Consider the following 18147-nt stretch of genomic DNA (forward strand, 5'->3'; position numbering starts at 1 on the left):
TTGGAGATAGGCCTATGAGGAGGTAATTTAAGCAAAATGAGGTCCTAAGGTGGTGTTCTGATACAATGGAATCAATGTCCTCCTAAGAAATGTCATCAGAGATCTTGCACACAGCAGGATGGCAGCCACCTACAAGGCAAGAAAGAGGCCTCAGAATAAAACAGAATATTCTGTTGTGGCAGCCTGAGCTGACTACGAGAGCTTGACAGCCACCATCCCTCTGCCTCCTGTAAGTTTGAAAATCACGAGCATAACTAGCACCTCCTTACCTCTGTGAAAGTTTTTTTCCCTGCAACTAAGAAAAGAGGAACCTACAACCTTGGACTTAAGGCCTCCGTCAGTAAAATGATTAATATAGCCAGAATACATATAGTAAGTTCACTTGATAGTTTTAAAATAAGGTCTTAAGTTCCCAACTACGCCACATGCTAATAGAGGAATTTTATTCACTGGAAGGGTAACAAGGTCCAGCTAAACAACCAAAAACAGAGAAAAGACATATTGGTCATGGTGTGGGGATTGGTGTCAGCAAGAGAGGCATCTGCCTGTGTCAGCTCAGGATCAATCTAGCTCCCTCTTTTGATTCCAAACATGGCCGCCACCACCAGCATTTAGATCAGTGGAAACACGCAGGTTCTCTGGACTAATATACCATTCCTGATGCTGAGCTCACGGAGATTTAATCATCTGGAGAGGATCCCCTTTGATTGTCACTAGGTAAAGTGTCAGGAGTGACAACTGAAACCATCTACACCCACACAGCTTGATGTCCACATTAGCATGACTTTACCAGTGCGATGTCTTCATCAACTTAATTATTCCAGGAAACACTGACCCAGGAAGATAAAAGCTACAAATAACTTTATTGTTCCTTCCAGGAAGTTCCTGAAAGATCCACCAACTCTTCAATAGAAAGCATCAAATGACAGTTTATACTTCAAGATTCTTTGAACGCCTTGCCTCAAATCCTCATCTTGCTGTGCTCATCAATCCTATATCATGATCCATATTCAAACCAACCCAAGCCCCTGCATTGAAAGACCTTCATTACCTGGACTTCAAAAACCCATAAACATCCTAACTTTGCAACTCCCCAAATGAGGTGTTATTAAGATTCTATCAAAGCAGTATTCTCCCTGACTGCAGTACAATAAACTCAGCTTTGCCTCATTAACATGTTGTCTTGGTGATATTTTAGGAAGCCAGTATTCTATTGATAAGGAAATAATCAAGGGTAACAAAAGGCTGTAAGATCTCTCACAACATGGGGCTACAGAAGTGTTATTTCAGCAGAGTGGGGAGGAAGGGTAAGCGTTCAAAAGATGGAATGGCAAGATGCACCCCTTTGAGGACCAGGAATCACTGCTGGAGTGAACCCTCTAAAGATAGCCACAAGGAAACACAGTGTCAAGAAACTAGGGGAATGGATCTGCCTTGGTGCCATGGCAACTTTGCATCTATCCACGTAGACCACACAAGGAAAGGCAATCCCAAACTAACCTGGGTCTTGGCAGAATGTTTTGGGATTCTCCTGGAATACAAGAGGATGGGAAGCCTTCAAAGAGCTTCTCCAAGGCCCTTTCCCCTTCACCTCTGCCAAAAAAAAATTATTAAAGAAGACAATGTAGGTGATAAAAACAAACTTCAGTTCAAACTTTATGAAGAGTCACCTTTTGGAGAACTGCAAAGTGGAGTGCAAAGCAAAAAGCTCTTATAGGATAAAGAATAAGAACAAGACAAATAGAAAATTTCTGATTGTCTGGGGCCACATAGTCAGCCTTGTTTGGAATGAGAAGGTCCAGGGTTGGCTTGGTATTTGGGGATTGGCTGACTGGATATACTGCATTTCTGGGCAGAGAGTGTTTCCAGGGACACAAAAGTTGTCTAAGTTTCAGTTTGCTGATGTGGCACCCTGGACAAGAGTGGTTCCATCTTGGGCCTAAAGTTCAACACCTCCCTATCCCCTCTGGGATGCTGTCATGAAGCAGTTTCTCATTATCTCCAGGGTTCTGATGGGGTATGGATCATCCTATTCTATCCCCTGCAGAATAGAGGGGCAGAATATAAAAACAGTTAGTCGTGGTATCCCACAGCCTGCGTTGCAATCTCATAGTACCTCTGGTTTCAGTGTAATTTTTTTTTTTTTTTAAGATTTACTTGAGAGAGAGCACGAACAACGTGGGGGAGGGAGGGGGGAAGGGGAGGGAGAGGCAGAGGGAGAGGGATCTCAGGGTGGTGGGAGCCTCCCCTACCTGCCCCCCTCAGGCTTCCCCCTCAGGGGGGAGTCCCCTTCACTCCTTTTCCCTCTCCCTCTGCCCCTCCCCCCACTCGTGTGTGCTCTCTCACTCCCTCTCTCTAAAGATATATAAATAATCCTTTTTGTAAAACTCTATTTTTCAAAACCAAATAATGAGGAGTGGCATTGTTTTACATTTTTGTAAATCTCTTTTATATTTGGCTTAATAAAAAAACCTGGCTTCTCATGCCCTTTACATTCAAACTGTTTTAATCACACACATCGTGCATCTCTGGAAAACTCCCCAATTAAAGAATGAGAAAGCAAATGTCTCAGTCTTATAAAAATAGTTTTCTCCTGAGGACCCTAAGGTCTTGGTGAGCCGCAGAGGTGCCTGGACCACACTTTGAGAATCCCTGATATCTTATAATGTTTCCCAACAAGTGGTTCACATATCATTTGATTTGACACGGCAAAAAAAGTTTTATTTCAATAATTATGTATTTTAAGTGCTTATTAGAAGTTATAACTGATGATACACTTGATGCATCTGATAATTCCTTAAGGAAGGCACAGCAAAACTGTCCCAATTTTAAAAAATAAGCAATTTGCAAGTGTCCGAGTCAAAGAACAAAAGTCGAGCCAAAACGTTCTGCTTCACGTTTTCTGTATTTTAACAAGAATGGATTACTTTCACGGAGTGAAATTATTCCTAAAAATATTACATTCAACCTTGTTGAAATCAGCCATATGTTGATTTGGGAAGACACAGAGATCGAGTTTTAAGATTCTGGGAGCATAAAAAAGATTTATATTTCCAGGAAGAAGCAGAAAAGTTGAATATAGGTAATGGTTAAGAACTCGTATTTTGTAATCAGTCCGATCTGGGTAGCAATCCTAGGTTTAATGTTACTAGCGCTGTGATCTTGAACAAATTACCATTTGTAAACGTCGGTTTCCCCACATCAAAAGGAGATAGTAATAATGAACTCCTAAGATCAACCATTAGCTAAAACACCGCACGTAAAGTAAATAGCACAGAGCCTGGCACATACGAGCGCATTCGGTGTATCGTTATTCCTACAGATTTTATCTATCGCCCTCAAGTCGCCAGCGCTTCCCACAGTGCCCAAGACAGAGCACACAGACGCCCAGCGACAGATTTCGGTGGAGGAGAGCAGGTGTTCCGCCTCGGAGAAAAAAGGCACACCTGCCCTGATGTTGTGGGTGGGTCTGGAAGATTTCGTGCAAGTTAATCTTAAGAGGAGCGGGTTCCAGGTCAGAAATGGCAAAAAAAACAAACGTCCCGACCTTGGAGTTTCAGCAACGGGGTTAACAACGCAGCGAGCGACCGGGCGTTTGCCAGCCGGAAGACCGAGGGCGCGCTCTGCGATCGGCCCAATCGATCGACGTGATCGAGGATCATCAACTCAGTTCTGGCTGCAGGAACTGTTTTTTCTCGCGAGGCTTCAGACCAGGCGGCCAGGGAAGAGGCGGGCCCAGCTGGAGAGAAAAGAGGAGCGTGAGGTCGCCGCACGCTGCGTCCCCAGGAGACTTTGCGTGCCCCTCGCTTCCTCCCGGATCTTCTGAGCGAGCGCGTGAACGGCTACCTGCGGAGGCCATGGCGCTTCACGTCCCCAAGGCCCCGGGCTTTGCCCAGATGCTCAAGGAGGGGGCGAAGGTAAGACATGGAAGAAGCGGGAGTGAGGTAGGAGAGTTACCGTACGGCTGCGGCGGCCGGAGCGAAGGAGAGGGGCCTGCTAACGGGCCGGGTGTGCTCCCCGGGCACAGCGGTCGGAGGAAAAGAAGATTCCAGAAAGGGAGGCGTAGGGAGGCTCGGCCACCGAGGCCGGCGGGCGTTTCCGTTCTTCCCCGACTTTTGTCGAAGGGGCAGAGGCGGCGAGAGAGGGGCAAGGCCACAGAATTCGTGTACTATGCTTCCTAGCCGGGCAAGCGGAAAGCAGCTAGTGCATTTTCCTCCATCCCTAAAACGGGGCTGATTTGGCTCTCCACCCTTAAAGGGTGTTTTGAGGGTGAAGTCGAATAACGTAGGTGAAATTGATTTGGGAACCGCGAAGCCGATTGACACAGTTCAAGGTGTGGGTAATCCGAGGAGAGGGACAAGGGTCCTTGACAGCTTTCCTTCAGATGAGGGATAGAGGGAGGGCTGCCCGGTTCGTTCGCAGTAGTTCGTTATGGTAGGGAAAACGTTACTCTCAATTCAAATGGGTTTTGGTCCCAACTTAGATTAGCTAGTTTGATGTAAAACCAACCCTCAGGTCTTGCTTTGCTCTCTAAATTAAGCAAAAGATGGTAGCTTTGAGGTGTAACTCTGGACTAATTAAAACTTTTTGTTTTGTGGTCAGATCGTGAACGTCATTTCAAGAACATAAGTTCTTTAAAATATCTTGATATACTACTGTTAAGTTTCTCTCTTGTGTTCAAAGTGTTCCTTTGTTTGTCTCCCAAATTTCCAATACTTAAATATAGATCATTGTGGTTCAGTTTACAGTAACAGTGTTAGGGAACTAGGTTTTTGTTGGCAGAATACACTTGGGATAACATGAGTATATCAAATACTTTAATGTAAATCCTAGTAAAACAGCTTTGCTGGTAATGACATTGACTATTCTAAAAAGTGAGACTGAAAATTTTTTGTAGTTTTTATTCTTTTGAGACAAGGATAATTTCAAATACTGATAAAAGAAAGAGTATTGTTTAAAAAAAAAGATTTGATAGAAAGTACTGTAGTAGAGAATGACAGAAAGTAAGAAAGTCTGCCTCCCCCCGAAAAAAATGAAGGGTCATCTTACAATTAAGTAAGATGTTCAAGGAAGAACTCTTACTCTGCCCCTCCCCCTGCTCATGCTCTCTCTCTCTCTCAAATGAATAAATAAAATTAAAAAAAAAAAAAAAAAAAAGGCGCCTGGGTGGCTCAGTTGGTTGGGCGACTGCCTTCGGCTCAGGTCATGATCCTGGAGTCCCGGGATCGAGTCCCGCGTCGGGCTCCCTGCTCGGCGGGGAGTCTGCTTCTCCCTCTGACCCTCCCCCCTCTCATGCTCTCTGTCTCTCACTCTCTCTCTCTCAAATAAATAAAATCTTTAAAAAAAAATAAATAAATAAATTTAAAAAAAAAGAACTCTTAGCTCAGTACTGAGTGACAAAAGGAAACAGCAAAGATTAAACAGGGCAGTGTTCCAGGCTGAGAAACTAGTAGGTACAAAGACCCTAAGGATGAAATGAGTTTGACCTGTTAAAGAAAACAGAAAGGTGCTGGGGTTGAACCTCATTAAGGGAAAGCAAGAATGGTGAGAGATGAATTTAGAGAAGCTGTAGGTAAGGACTTGAGCGTATAGGACCTTGTAGCCCTAAGGAGGGTTTTACATTTTATCGTAAGAGTGATGGGAAACCATTGATATGATCCGAATTATGATCACATGGCTGTTCCTCAGAGAATGGGTGAGGGAAAAAGCCAGCATGTAAGCAAGATCAGACTGAGTGCTATTTTAAAAGTTCAGCTCTCGACTCTGAAGATATTGCTTCTAAAGTAATGGTTATTAACATTATGCAGATCACAGTTCCTTTTATGAATATTATAAAAGCCACACCTTATGCTCTAGAACACAACCATCTCATAGAACTACCCATGATGAGGGACATGTTCTGTATCAGTTCTGTCTAATACAGTATCCACTAGCCGCATGTGGCTACTGAACACTTGAACTGTGGGTAATGCAGTTGAGATACTGCATTTTTTTTTTTTAAGATTTTATTTATTTTGTCACAGAGTGCGAGCATGAGCATAAGCAGGGGGAGCTGCAGGCAAGGGAGAAGCGGGACCCTGGGATCATGACCTGAGCTGAAGGCAGACACTTAACCGACTGAGCCACCCAGGCATCCCGAGAAACTGAATTTTTAATTTTAACTATTTAAATAACCACATGTGGTTAATGACTACTATTTTAGGCATAGCAACTCTAGAAAAATGTTCACATGAACAAACAGGAGGCTCATGAAACCCATCTGAGGCCACAAGTAAATCCCAATTCTTAGAAGTCCGGTATAAAGTTTGAGAATTTTCATATTGTGAGCAATTCAGCAGTTTTTCAGTATGGATGCATTAGAACTGTGTTCCATTTCACAAAAGCATTCAGAAGTCCGTATACTAAACATTTGGGGGCAGGTATGTTAAGTGGAAATTCCCAACAAAAAGAAAACTGCTGGCTTTATAATGCTCAGGTTCCTAACATAATAAAAATATTCATACCATATTTTCAAATTGAGTCAAAAAGTAATGATAAACTGAAAGGTATTTTTACCTGAAATACCTCATCTGCATTCACTGATCAATCACAGCATTCTTCCCCGCACTTTGACTACATTTGAAAAAAAAAATTATAGGCTTTATGTTTTGATGTGTAAGCAGGTACCTGTGGTCCCTAAAAATGTCACTTTATTCAACCAGTGAGCAAATTTCTGGATCATTTATGAATAGCAAGCACCATGCTTTCCATAAGCCTTGCTTGATTATTCTTTCAGCAGTCCTGTAGGTAGGTGCTATTATTATTATACCCATTTTAAGATGAAGAAAATCCTTGTGTTTCACTGTTCTGTCTAATCAGAAGGGGGTTTTGTTTTTGTTTTTTTTACAGCATTTTTCCGGATTAGAAGAGGCTGTGTATAGGAACATACAAGCTTGCAAGGAGCTTGCCCAAACAACTCGTACAGCATATGGACCAAATGGTAATTTCCACATTCATGTTTTTAAAAGATACAGTGATAGAATTTTATGTACTAGCTTCTTCAAACTTACTCTGGGAATATTATACATAAAATGAGAGTATTAACTACCATACAGAAGTAATTTCATAGTTCATTGCCACCAGTGTAGTGTTTTCAGTTTTTAACCAGCAACTCAGGTCTCTTTAGAAAAATAGGAATCAAAATGTTACTTTTTATCATATTGAGAGGATAGAAAAATTATGGTGCTTCACTATTGAGATGATACCTAATGTAAGGGAGAAAGTTCTCTTTTGCCTCCTGCCATCAACTGAATTTAATTGGTACACATGTATGGAAAGCAATAAAACTCTACTTTTAGGTAGATTATTTGGTCTTTATGTTACCGTAATTTACATTTATTGAACAAAAATATGAGAAGATAGACATCCTCCCTAATAAACATTAGGAGGTTAGAAAGGACAGGAATAATATGGGGGTGCATTTAGGCTAATAGAGTTTTAAAGAGTAAATAATAGGTGTCTAATTTTTATAGTTATTTTAAAAAATAGATACAAGCTTATATTTCTTGACTAGGTTTTCTTGGGTATTTGGAGAAGGATTTGAGCGATAATGGATTTCTTTTTCTAACTTTTTTTTTTCTTTTTTTTTTCAGGAATGAACAAAATGGTTATCAACCACCTGGAGAAGTTGTTTGTGACAAATGATGCAGCCACTATTTTAAGAGAGCTAGAAGTAAGTTATTTCTTTGAAATCAAGGAATGTTTGGTGATGTCAAAAATTAAGTATATATTGACATAGAAAAAACCTCTTAGGACAATAAGGGACTTTTTTCCCCCCGGCTTCAAAGTTTATTATATCAGTTTTTCTAATTATGGTGTCCTCTTTAGTTTTAACATCTTACCACTTAAATTTAAAAACCTCACAAGTTATTAGTTTATGGAGGATTGGATGTGATAAAAGCATATTTGCTAATAATCATATCAAAGTGAGTATTTGTCTCATTCTATAGAGTAGAACACTGAAGTGAATTATTCCATAATGCAGAAATAGCTGATACATAAAACAGTGGTTTAAAAAAAAAAAAACTGTTTCTTTGGCTTTGTGAAAATAAAACAGTTGGTGGCATTTTGCTTTGTTCACCTACAGTTTTGATGTTACAGAGTCTGTAGAATAGATAACTACCGGCAGGGTTGTGAGAAAGGTCTGGCACCTGAACATCAGAGAGCCATTCCTCATCTAGCTGCTTTGTAGCTGAAAGATATTTTCAACTTCAAGGAATTTTCCTGAACTTAGCTCTTAAAGCATCAGAGCTTAATCTTTTTGAATGAAACTGTAGGTATGTTAACATTTCTCTACTTACTTAAATAACAGTCTGTTTTTAAAATAATATGGTGAACAGAACAAATTTAATTCCAGAAGATGTTTATGGGAAGACTAGTCATTGTAAGTGTTAATGTTGGACACTAAGATGGACTCAGGAGTTATTCAGGGATGGTGGGAATATTGCCTTGATAAAACCATAGTGACGGGGCAGCTGGGTGGCTCAGTCGGTTAAGCGTCCAAGTCTTGATTTCAGCTCAGGTCTTGATCTCAGGGTCCAGGGATTGAGCCCTGCATTGGGCTTTCAGTTTAGCAGGGAGTCTGCTTGCGGTTCTTTCCCTCTGCTCGCCCCCACTTGTGCATGCACACACGCTCCTGCTCTCTCTCTCTCAAATAAATCTTTAATTTATGCCTGTAATAATATTCTGAACCTTATGTGTGAAGATGTATGTACTAGATGACCATCAAAAGAAGATGCAGTTTTAAGTTGTTTTCATTTGTAGTGATGCATTTGTGCTGACAGTCTCAGAGGGATTTGGATTGTCTTCCTGGGACCACACTATAATATATAGCAGTACGACTGAATGGAGTTACTTAGCCCACGGGGAGATTGGAGTCTGTTAATTTAAGAAGGAATGGAAATGAAAAACTTAGTGTTGCTTTTAGGATCAAATGTTTTTGATATTTAAATTCAAATCCCTTCTACCAGGTACAGCATCCTGCCGCAAAAATGATTGTAATGGCCTCTCACATGCAAGAGCAAGAGGTTGGAGATGGCACAAACTTTGTTCTGGTATTTGCTGGAGCCCTTCTAGAACTAGCTGAAGAGCTGCTGAGAATTGGCCTGTCAGTTTCAGAGGCAAGTGTTCATTTTATAATGTACTCCTATTTAATTTGTGCCTATATATACACATACCGTAAGAATCATCATTGTAATAATAGTTAACGTTGAGCGGTTTACTTGTGCCACTTCCTGGAGCACATGTGCCTTACGTGCAGTATCTTCTCCTATTCTTACAAGAACTCTGTGAGTATGGCCTATTAAAATTCTACTTTATTTTAGATGAGGAAAGGGAAACTTAGAAAAATCTGTAAGTGGCAGTTAGCATTCAAATTCGGGCCATCACAAAAGCCTGAACTCTTGGTTAGTAGGCTATGCCGTTGATGCTATTCTGAAAATATACTTTGTCATTATATTTGGAAAACAAATACCCGTATTCCTTGGGTTACCAAAATAAGCTATTTTTTAAGTCATGTCAAAATTATGTCTTTTGAAGAAATGTTTTTGCTCTTTATTTTTAAGGTCATAGAAGGTTACGAAATAGCCTGCAGAAAAGCCCATGAGATTCTTCCTGATTTAGTATGTTGTTCTGCAAAAACTCTTCGAGATGTTGATGAAGTGTCATCTCTGCTTCATACCTCCATAATGAGTAAACAATATGGTAATGAAGTGTTTCTGGCCAAGCTTATTGCTCAGGCATGTGGTGAGTATATCAGTAAATGAAAAGCTCCAAAATTAAAATGTCTTAATGAGACTAAGATATTTTCTCTGTTGTTGCAATGTATCTTTTGATATGTCTCATTTTCTTAACAGTGTCTATTTTTCCTGATTCTGGCCATTTCAATGTTGATAACATCAGAGTTTGTAAGATTCTGGTAAGTTTAGAAAATGCATCAGTGTTGTCTACATAGGTCAATTATATTTTGCAGAAAGGAAAAATGTGTTCATCCAAACTTAAATTTTACCCCAGGTTTTGAACATTTAGGACTTTGTGCCTTTTGAGGTATCATTTGTAACTTTTGATATTAGGTTAAATTTTAAAGGTTGATGTATTATCTCCTTGTAAAGTCCTCATCTCTCCATGACAACTTGAAGGTTGAGAATGGTGTATAAATAAAATATTACGTCTTATATTTTTCATATGTGCTGAATTAAAACAATAAACTTAGAAGCCAGTTTCGAATGAGATGAAGTTTTGTGGCTCTACAATAGAATCACATCTTAATGTTAGTATTGAAATAAGAGTATTTTTTAATTTTGTGTTTCCTATAGTAAAATTTATAATTTCAGTTGAGTTTGCTTATATAAATATACCTGCTGTGTATTTATACAGATGCTGTGCATTTTCTGACTCCATGCACTACCTCCTCCTCCCCCATTAAACTGTAAGCTTGTAAGATTAGAAACTCTGCTTTGTTCCCTCTTCTATCCCCAGTACTAACAGCTGTGCCTGCTCCATTGGCACCAAGTATTTGGTGAGTGAGAGAATGAATGGCTCAGAGCCATTGTTCTCGGTCTTTGCTTGCTCCCAGTGCACTGAAGGCCCCCCGCCTCCTCCTTAACAGTGGCTCATTCTCAGAGTGATTTCTACCTCAAGCAGACTCATGTGCTTTCCGCCCACCACGCCACTCCTAATTACCAGGAGTCAATTCCTTGGTATATTACTTTATTTAGAAACAGGTCTTTTTGGTACATGCAAAATAAACAACTGAGCCTTGATGTTACTTTGAGGAGATCATGGATGACTTTCGTATTCAATTTTAGGGCTCTGGCATCTATTCCTCCTCAGTATTACATGGCATGGTTTTTAAGAAGGAAACCGAAGGTGATATAACATCTGTCAAAAATGCGAAAATAGCAGTGTACTCTTGTCCTTTCGATGGCATGATAACTGAAACTAAGGTATGTAGACTTCAAAACCTTAAAATTAAAGGTAAAAATTTGACACTGCCTTTTCAGATTAATGTTTTATGATTCTTAAGTTTTTAGGTATAGATTGCTGTACTGCTTAATTATTGAAGATTGCAGGATTGTATTTCTTAGAATCAGATTCCTGTTCTTTTTTGGATACCTAATTCATATACTAAATTTGAAACATGAAATGGTAGCAGTATAGTTTTTGTTTTTGTTTTTTTTTTTTAAGATTTATTTATTTGAGAGAGAGAGAATGAGAGACAGAGAGCATGAGATGGAGGAGGGTCAGAGGGAGAAGCAGACTCCCTGCCGAGCAGGGAGCCCGATGCGGGACTCGATCCCGGGACTCCAGGATCACGACCTGAGCCGAAGGCAGTCGCTTAACCGACTGAGCCACCCAGGCGCCCTAGTTTATGTTTTAATATACAGCTCTTGACTCCTGTAAGTACTTGCTTAGCAAGTAAAATGCTTACGGAATAGGAGTACTGTGTGCTCTTCATTAGTATATTTAGAAGTTGAGATCCTGAAACAAACATGCTAATATAATTTGAAAATAATAGGTTTGTTTTTAAAAATACATTGTTAGGAAGTTTGAAGTTCTTGTTTATAGGTCACTTCTGTCTTCGTCCCTAGAATTCTTAAAATCTGAGTTGATGGTTTAAACAGTTTCACAGTTTGTAGATGAGCCAGGGGGAGTCATTTTAGAAAAGTTTAGAAGAACTTCGAGAATCACAACGTGGTGATTTTGGTACACCAATTGACATTGGTCAGAAGAAATGCCAAGACCACCTGCCCAATATATCTAAAAAAACAGTGTTTCTCCAACTTTTCTACAAAGTGCCTGTCAAAGAGCAGAATGCATCAGTTTTAGGAGTGGGGGGCTCTAGCAGTAAGCTGAGTTTCTATAAGTTTTATACACATTTTGTATTGTTTCATAATGTGTGTGTAATTATTTTCCTATTTTTTTGCCAAATCTTTATTCAGTAAAATAATACTCTATGACGTCGAACACCAAACTAGTAAAATGGTTCTAAAGAGCGTGCTTGCTTGTTTTGCTAGGGAACAGTATTGATAAAGACCGCTGAAGAATTGATGAATTTTAGTAAGGGAGAAGAAAATCTCATGGATGCACAAGTCAAAGCAATAGCTGATACCGGTGCAAATGTAATTGTAACCGGTGGCAAAGTGGCAGACATGGCTCTTCATTATGCAAACAAGTACAATATCATGTTGGTGAGGTGAGAGCTGCATTCTATTAACCTGTATTGTAAATAGCCTTTTGGTGGTGAAACACCGAACACCTTCAATACACCATGAATTCATGACTTAAAAAAGGGCAAGTAGAAGATATTGGATCAAATAATAGCAGGACTTAACTCGATCTAGAGGGACAGGAAACGCCTGTGAGAACTAACTTATATTTATACTGAGAGCTGAAGCACCAATCAACAGATGTATTTGAAGAGGGAGAGGAAAAAGCATTCCAGGCAAAAGCCACAGCTTGAGAGACCAGACTCAAGCCTGGTGCACACGGTCAGGGTATGGGATCCGGAATGTAACTTCTAATCCATTAACCCGTTTATGAGGCACAGGAGACAACTTACCTACCCATTCCCACCCCTCCCAGCACCTGACCAAATATGCAGTGTAAATCTCTTCTCTTCCTTGGGGCTCTCGTGATTGCCCAGAGTGAAGCAGAAGTTTTCTATATACCAGGCCTGCCTTACTGTTTTAGAACTATAATTCATGACATTCTAGTGAGGCTCGAACTCCCCCAATTCTAGAATAATGCCGTCTACGTAGACCTATGTCTAGATTACATGTGCAGTCCATACCTATTGAGCTTAAATTCAGAATCAAGAATGTGACTTGGGGACTAGTGTACAGTTTCCTGTTTCATCTCTGCATTGTGTTATGGTATCTGATGGAATTAAAACTCTTAAGCTCTCTGGGTTTTTTTAAAGGTTGAATTCAAAATGGGATCTCAGAAGGCTATGTAAAACAGTCGGTGCTACAGCTCTTCCTAGATTGGTACGTATTTTGGACAACATTAAAATGTAGTTGAACCTTTTTGAATTACTTTTATTATAACAGTCACTTTCTTTTAGACTCCTCCTGTTCTTGAAGAAATGGGACATTGTGACAGTGTTTACCTCTCAGAAGTTGGAGACACACAGGTGGTGGTTTTTAAGCATGGTATGTAGAAATGGTCAAGTATGTTTATGTAAGTATGGGGTGTTCATTTGCTTGTATTAATATATTTAAATTTCTTGACAGAAAAGGAAGATGGTGCCATTTCCACCATAGTGCTTCGAGGCTCTACAGACAATCTGATGGATGATATAGAAAGGGCAGTAGATGATGGTGTTAATACTTTCAAAGTTCTCACAAGGGTCAGTATTAGCAGTACTCTGAATTTAGTAATTTGTAAGGTTTCAAACATAGTTGGCAGAGAACTTCAAAATGAATGGCTTATGTAAAAGCAAAGTACCTTTTTTACTTAAGGCCAAAGTGTCCGTTGCTGATGAGTATGATAGTTTTCTGAAATGATTATGCAAAAAAAATAAGCGGCAAAGCAAGGCTTTTGACTTTAACTGTTAGAAAAAGTTAGTTTATGGTTGTTTTTTATTTTAAATGTACCTTTAGTTTCTTAAGCATTATTCTTAGTGCTTTGTCTATGGAAATGCAGGTATATTGTGTGCTGTTCCCATTCTTAACTTTGGTTCTCCCTTTTCATATACCAGACCCTATGTACTATAAGGTAATTTGCCCAAGTCACTCCATTATTATAAAATTTGTAATTAGAATTTGTGTAACAATGCCTGATTTAAAAGCTCTAGTCTGGTGGAGTACTAGAATCTGAGAAGATTAGAAAACTATAAATTGCTTCTTAGTAAATTTTTTTTTTTCCTACATATTCTAGGATAAACGCCTTGTCCCTGGAGGTGGAGCAACAGAAATTGAGTTAGCCAAGCAGATCACATCATATGGAGAGGTATAGCTTTCTCTGTATAAATTGACTCTCGTCGTGTTCCTTGAATAAAGTACAGTGCTAAACACATTTTTGTTTTAGACATGTCCTGGACTTGAGCAGTATGCCATTAAGAAGTTTGCTGAGGCATTTGAAGCTATTCCCCGGGCACTGGCAGAAAATTCTGGAGTTAAGGCCAATGAAGTCATCTCCAAACTGTATGCAGTACATCAAGAAGGAAATAAGAATGTTGGATTAGATATTGAGGTATTTGAAAAAACAAACACTGTAAACTTACTTATTTTGTCAATATAAAACCTAAAAATGGAAGTAGTAAGTTTAAAAGGGAAAGTCAGAAAATGTTCTGATTTGTAAGCAGATGATTTTCATAACAAAAGCTTTGACATAGTTTGTCTGACATTTCCTTTAAATAACCTTTGTTTTATAGTGTGCGTAGGAGAGTACTTTCATCTGGCAACTTTCTACATAAGGAGCCGTGTGTTTTTATTACTGAGCTAAACATTTTCACATTCAACAATTTAAAGTGAAAGAAGGAAAATTGTTTTTGTGCTAACAGGCTGAAGTTCCTGCTGTAAAGGACATGTTGGAAGCTGGTATTCTAGACACTTACTTGGGAAAATACTGGGCTATCAAACTGGCTACGAATGCTGCCGTCACTGTACTCAGAGTGGATCAGGTGAGTGACGAGAAATTTTGATCTTTAAAAGTACTAATTTTCATATGGTTCATTAGTGTATTTTCATTGAACTGGTTATTCTAGCCAAAGGCATATTCCTTTATTTTTCATCTTAGAGATGCTAAAGTGCCCCCAGAAAAGTTCGGGGTTTTTTCTGTTACAGTTTTAAATTGTATTTAGTATATTTCAGCTAAAATAAATGAGTATCTTTTCAGTGAAAGAAACCTTTGCCATTTTTAAACTGGAATGGATAAAACAAGTTCATAGTTTTCAGACATTTTTTAGCCTAGGAACCCCTTTCTACAAATAACATGGAAACTCCGGGAGTTCACTGTGTCATGTGGAAGGCCCATGAAGCCCTGAAGCACGTGCACGCCCCAACTTTAAGGAAAGTGGAGCCTCTAGTTGTCCATGGAGTTGCTAGAACCTAGGTGCATAGAATTCTTCCTGCTAAACTGTTTTGAGGAACTAAAAGAAAAGTGTCAAAAATCATAGTATTTCTGCCAATTTTTTTGCAGGGGGTGGTGGGAAGGATACTGTGGCAAAGAGGAAAATGGTCAAGAACTCTTCTAGGTTCAGATATGAGCCTGAATTCAAAGGGGATTTTTCAAAAGGTGTTTTCTGAAATCCATTTTCCTTCAGAATTCTAGAAATGTTTGTTAAGCAGTGAGTTATTTTTAAGTACTTAATAGAAAGTTGTAATTGTGAGGGGCATGGTTATAAATCCATTAGGTGAAAATCATGCCAAATTAATCTTGGGAGAAACAAGTTATAAGTAGAAATTAATGGAGAGGAGATTAGACTTATTCTAAGCATAACAAGGACCGGTTAGTTGTTGATAATTAAAACATTCTACACCTCAGTAGAAATAAGAACTTTTTTCCTACTTTTGGTCCTGAGATGACAAAAAATGGAACTGGATATCCAGTTTCACCTCACTGGAGATAAACAAATTGGATGTTCATGTCCTGGATTTATTAATAGGGTGTGTTTATATCAGTGTATCAGGTAGTTTCCAGTAGAATATGGTTTTGGAGTTCTCAAATAGTGCAGGCCGAAGAAAATGGTTTTTCTAAAAGTTATACTAAAAATAGAAGGGGACAGGAGAAGCTAAGTACATTGAAGCATGAGGTAAACTGGAATTCTAATAGTGGGAGTTCCTTAACTGAGGAACTTTTTAAATGTCAGTTATCCAAGTGAGACAGTAATTATTACTAATAACCCAAGTGCCTTGATCACAGAGGCACTTCTCAATTTTGGTTTTAAACTGGGATGCCTGTGTTTTGTTCTATTGTAGAGCGGGATGTTGATTGTTGTGTCTCTGGACTTTTTTCAAATATCTGAAGAACCCATCTGACTATCAGTAACCAGTTTGTTACTATAATGAACTTGTACTCTTTAAGGGACTTGCGAATCAAGTTTTAAGTATTGAAAAACTTGGGGCTGGATTCATCTTTGTTCAGATGTTTGTTTCACTAGTTCTGAAATTATAGTCCCCAAACCAACAGCATCAAGATCACCTAAGAATTTGCTAAAAATATAAATAAATTCTCGGGGCCCCTAACAGGCCCACTGAATCAGAAACTCTGGGAGGAAGGCCCAGCAGTCTATTTTAAATAAGCTCTCCGGTGATTGATGCCTACTAGGCTGAGAACTGTTCTGAGATGTTTGGTTTTATCAAGCTACACTCAGATTCTAAAACTGTACCTAATACCTTTAATTCAGCCTGAATTTAACCTCAATTAGTGAAATGTTATATGAAGAATTTCAAGTTTAGATTTCCTGTAGAAGCTTCTGAAAAAAGGGGTGTTGAATCTACTGGAAGTGGTAGTGAAGATGTTTTACGGTTTGTGTTGCTTGAGACACAAGCAAGACCCCTTGATGTTCTACAGAAAGATCTCTTAGTCCTATAAATTTGGGAAGCAATGAGTACTATTTTCAGGTTAGAGATTCAGAATGTACATTAGAGTTTGAGAGTTCTACTTTGAGGAAAGCCAGCTAATTTAATTTAGATTCTCCCAAATTTGAGTCCAAAGCTGCCACTACCCCTCTTTTTTCTCCCAAATAAATCCTTTAAAAATGCTAGATGGTTATACTTGGAACATACTTGGTGGTTAGTGCATTTTAGAAAAATTAGGGGCTTCTTGGTGTGTTCTTTTAAGGTACCAGGAAACTACATATTTGGATAATATTTTATGAATACGCACTTCCTGCCACTTGAGTGGTTTTCATTTACAGGTACTAGAAAATTTCAGTGTTGAACTTTTATATATATTTTTATTTATGTACCAACCACTTTAGATTATAATGGCAAAACTGGCAGGTGGACCTAAACCTCCTAAACCACAAGGAAATTGGGATAAAGATGATTGGCAAGACGAACTTCATATATAAATAGCAAATCAGGTGCCAAACTGATTTATATTAGTAATGCATGCAGGTATTTTTCACATTTGGCTAGGGTTATTGAGTTACTGAAGTGCATGTCTTAGAATGCCCTTCACTAACGTTTGGATTTTGTTGCTGTTAATGTCCACAAGAGCCGTCAAAGCATTGCTGGAAGCTAACAACTTTGTGATAGTGTCTCATACATATGCAGTATGTAACAGTTTGCTTATATTGAGAGGATTGCTTCATCTTGAATCAGTCTAGCAGAAAAATATTCTTTCTCTTCATTTTAAAGGTAGAGTTTATAAGTATGTACTTGTGGTTTGTTTTTTCAGATCATCATGGCAAAACCAGCCGGTGGGCCCAAACCTCCAAGTGGGAAGAAAGACTGGGATGATGACCAAAATGATTGACTGGCTTAGTTTTTACTATAGGTGAAGACTACATTTGTAGTAGTAGTCTAGGAATTGCCTGATGTTTTCATATTTTCCTTAAATTAAGAAGTGTTTTGTGTTTATTATCCTCAGCTGGATGATACAATAAACATGTTGTTGGTATCAAAGCCTCATTGATGAGCAGTGTTCTTGGACGTGAATGACCTGTTTGTCTCAACCTTGGTAATGAAATTAGCTGTGGGACCTCAGGCAAGCCACTTAATTAGAGGCCAATTCCAATATATAGCTGGCTTGCTGCCCGTTTGGAACACAGCCATGCTCGTGTATTTACATACGGTCTATGGCTGCTTTCTGTAAGGAAATGGCAGGGTAAAGGAGTAGTGATAGAGACTAAGTGGCCTACAAAGCCTAAAATATTTACTATCTGTCCCTTTACAGGAAGTCTGTCTCCCAGATTGGATTTCAGTTTTTTCACAGCTCTGCTCTGGGAATTCTAAGACTTGAGAGGGCTTGTTGTAGTACCAGTGAATGATCTGTTGAATAGCTAGCTTAAAATACAGTCCAGTAGTAGAATGTAAAGATACTTGTAATACAACTGAAAATCTAGTAATAGAGATAAATTAAGCAAGTCAGTTTTTATAAAGTAGATCTTAATTTTTTAAGATCAGTAAGGAGTTTTGAAAAAACATGAAAGGTTAACTG

The 18147-nt window shown here is 38.9% G+C and overlaps 1 protein-coding gene across 3 annotated transcripts; it reads left to right on the forward strand.

Moving 5' to 3' along the window:
- The first annotated feature begins 3740 nt into the window (after positions 1-3740).
- CCT8 (chaperonin containing TCP1 subunit 8) lies at positions 3741-17612 on the forward strand. Of its 3 annotated transcripts, none has more exons than XM_044913691.1 (15): positions 3741-3917; positions 6889-6958; positions 7689-7711; positions 9009-9158; positions 9603-9783; positions 9894-9955; positions 10845-10982; positions 12054-12232; positions 12959-13025; positions 13103-13190; positions 13272-13387; positions 13918-13989; positions 14068-14232; positions 14543-14662; positions 17386-17612. In XM_044913691.1, the coding sequence occupies exons 1-15, from the start codon at positions 3858-3860 to the stop codon at positions 17461-17463; spliced, it is 1569 nt and encodes a 522-aa protein (XP_044769626.1). In that variant the 5' UTR covers positions 3741-3857; the 3' UTR covers positions 17464-17612. The 3 variants fall into 3 exon arrangements, with proteins under 3 accessions (XP_044769626.1, XP_021533702.1, XP_021533703.1); XM_021678027.1 differs by having other exon boundaries at positions 3742-3917; positions 6889-6979; positions 7632-7711; XM_021678028.1 differs by lacking the exon at positions 3741-3917 and adding an exon at positions 6723-6786 and having other exon boundaries at positions 6889-6979; positions 7632-7711.
- The last annotated feature ends 535 nt before the right edge of the window (positions 17613-18147 follow it).

The sequence above is a fragment of the Neomonachus schauinslandi genome, chromosome 1, assembly GCF_002201575.2.
Source record: "Neomonachus schauinslandi chromosome 1, ASM220157v2, whole genome shotgun sequence".
Classification (NCBI taxonomy): Eukaryota; Metazoa; Chordata; class Mammalia; order Carnivora; family Phocidae; genus Neomonachus; species Neomonachus schauinslandi.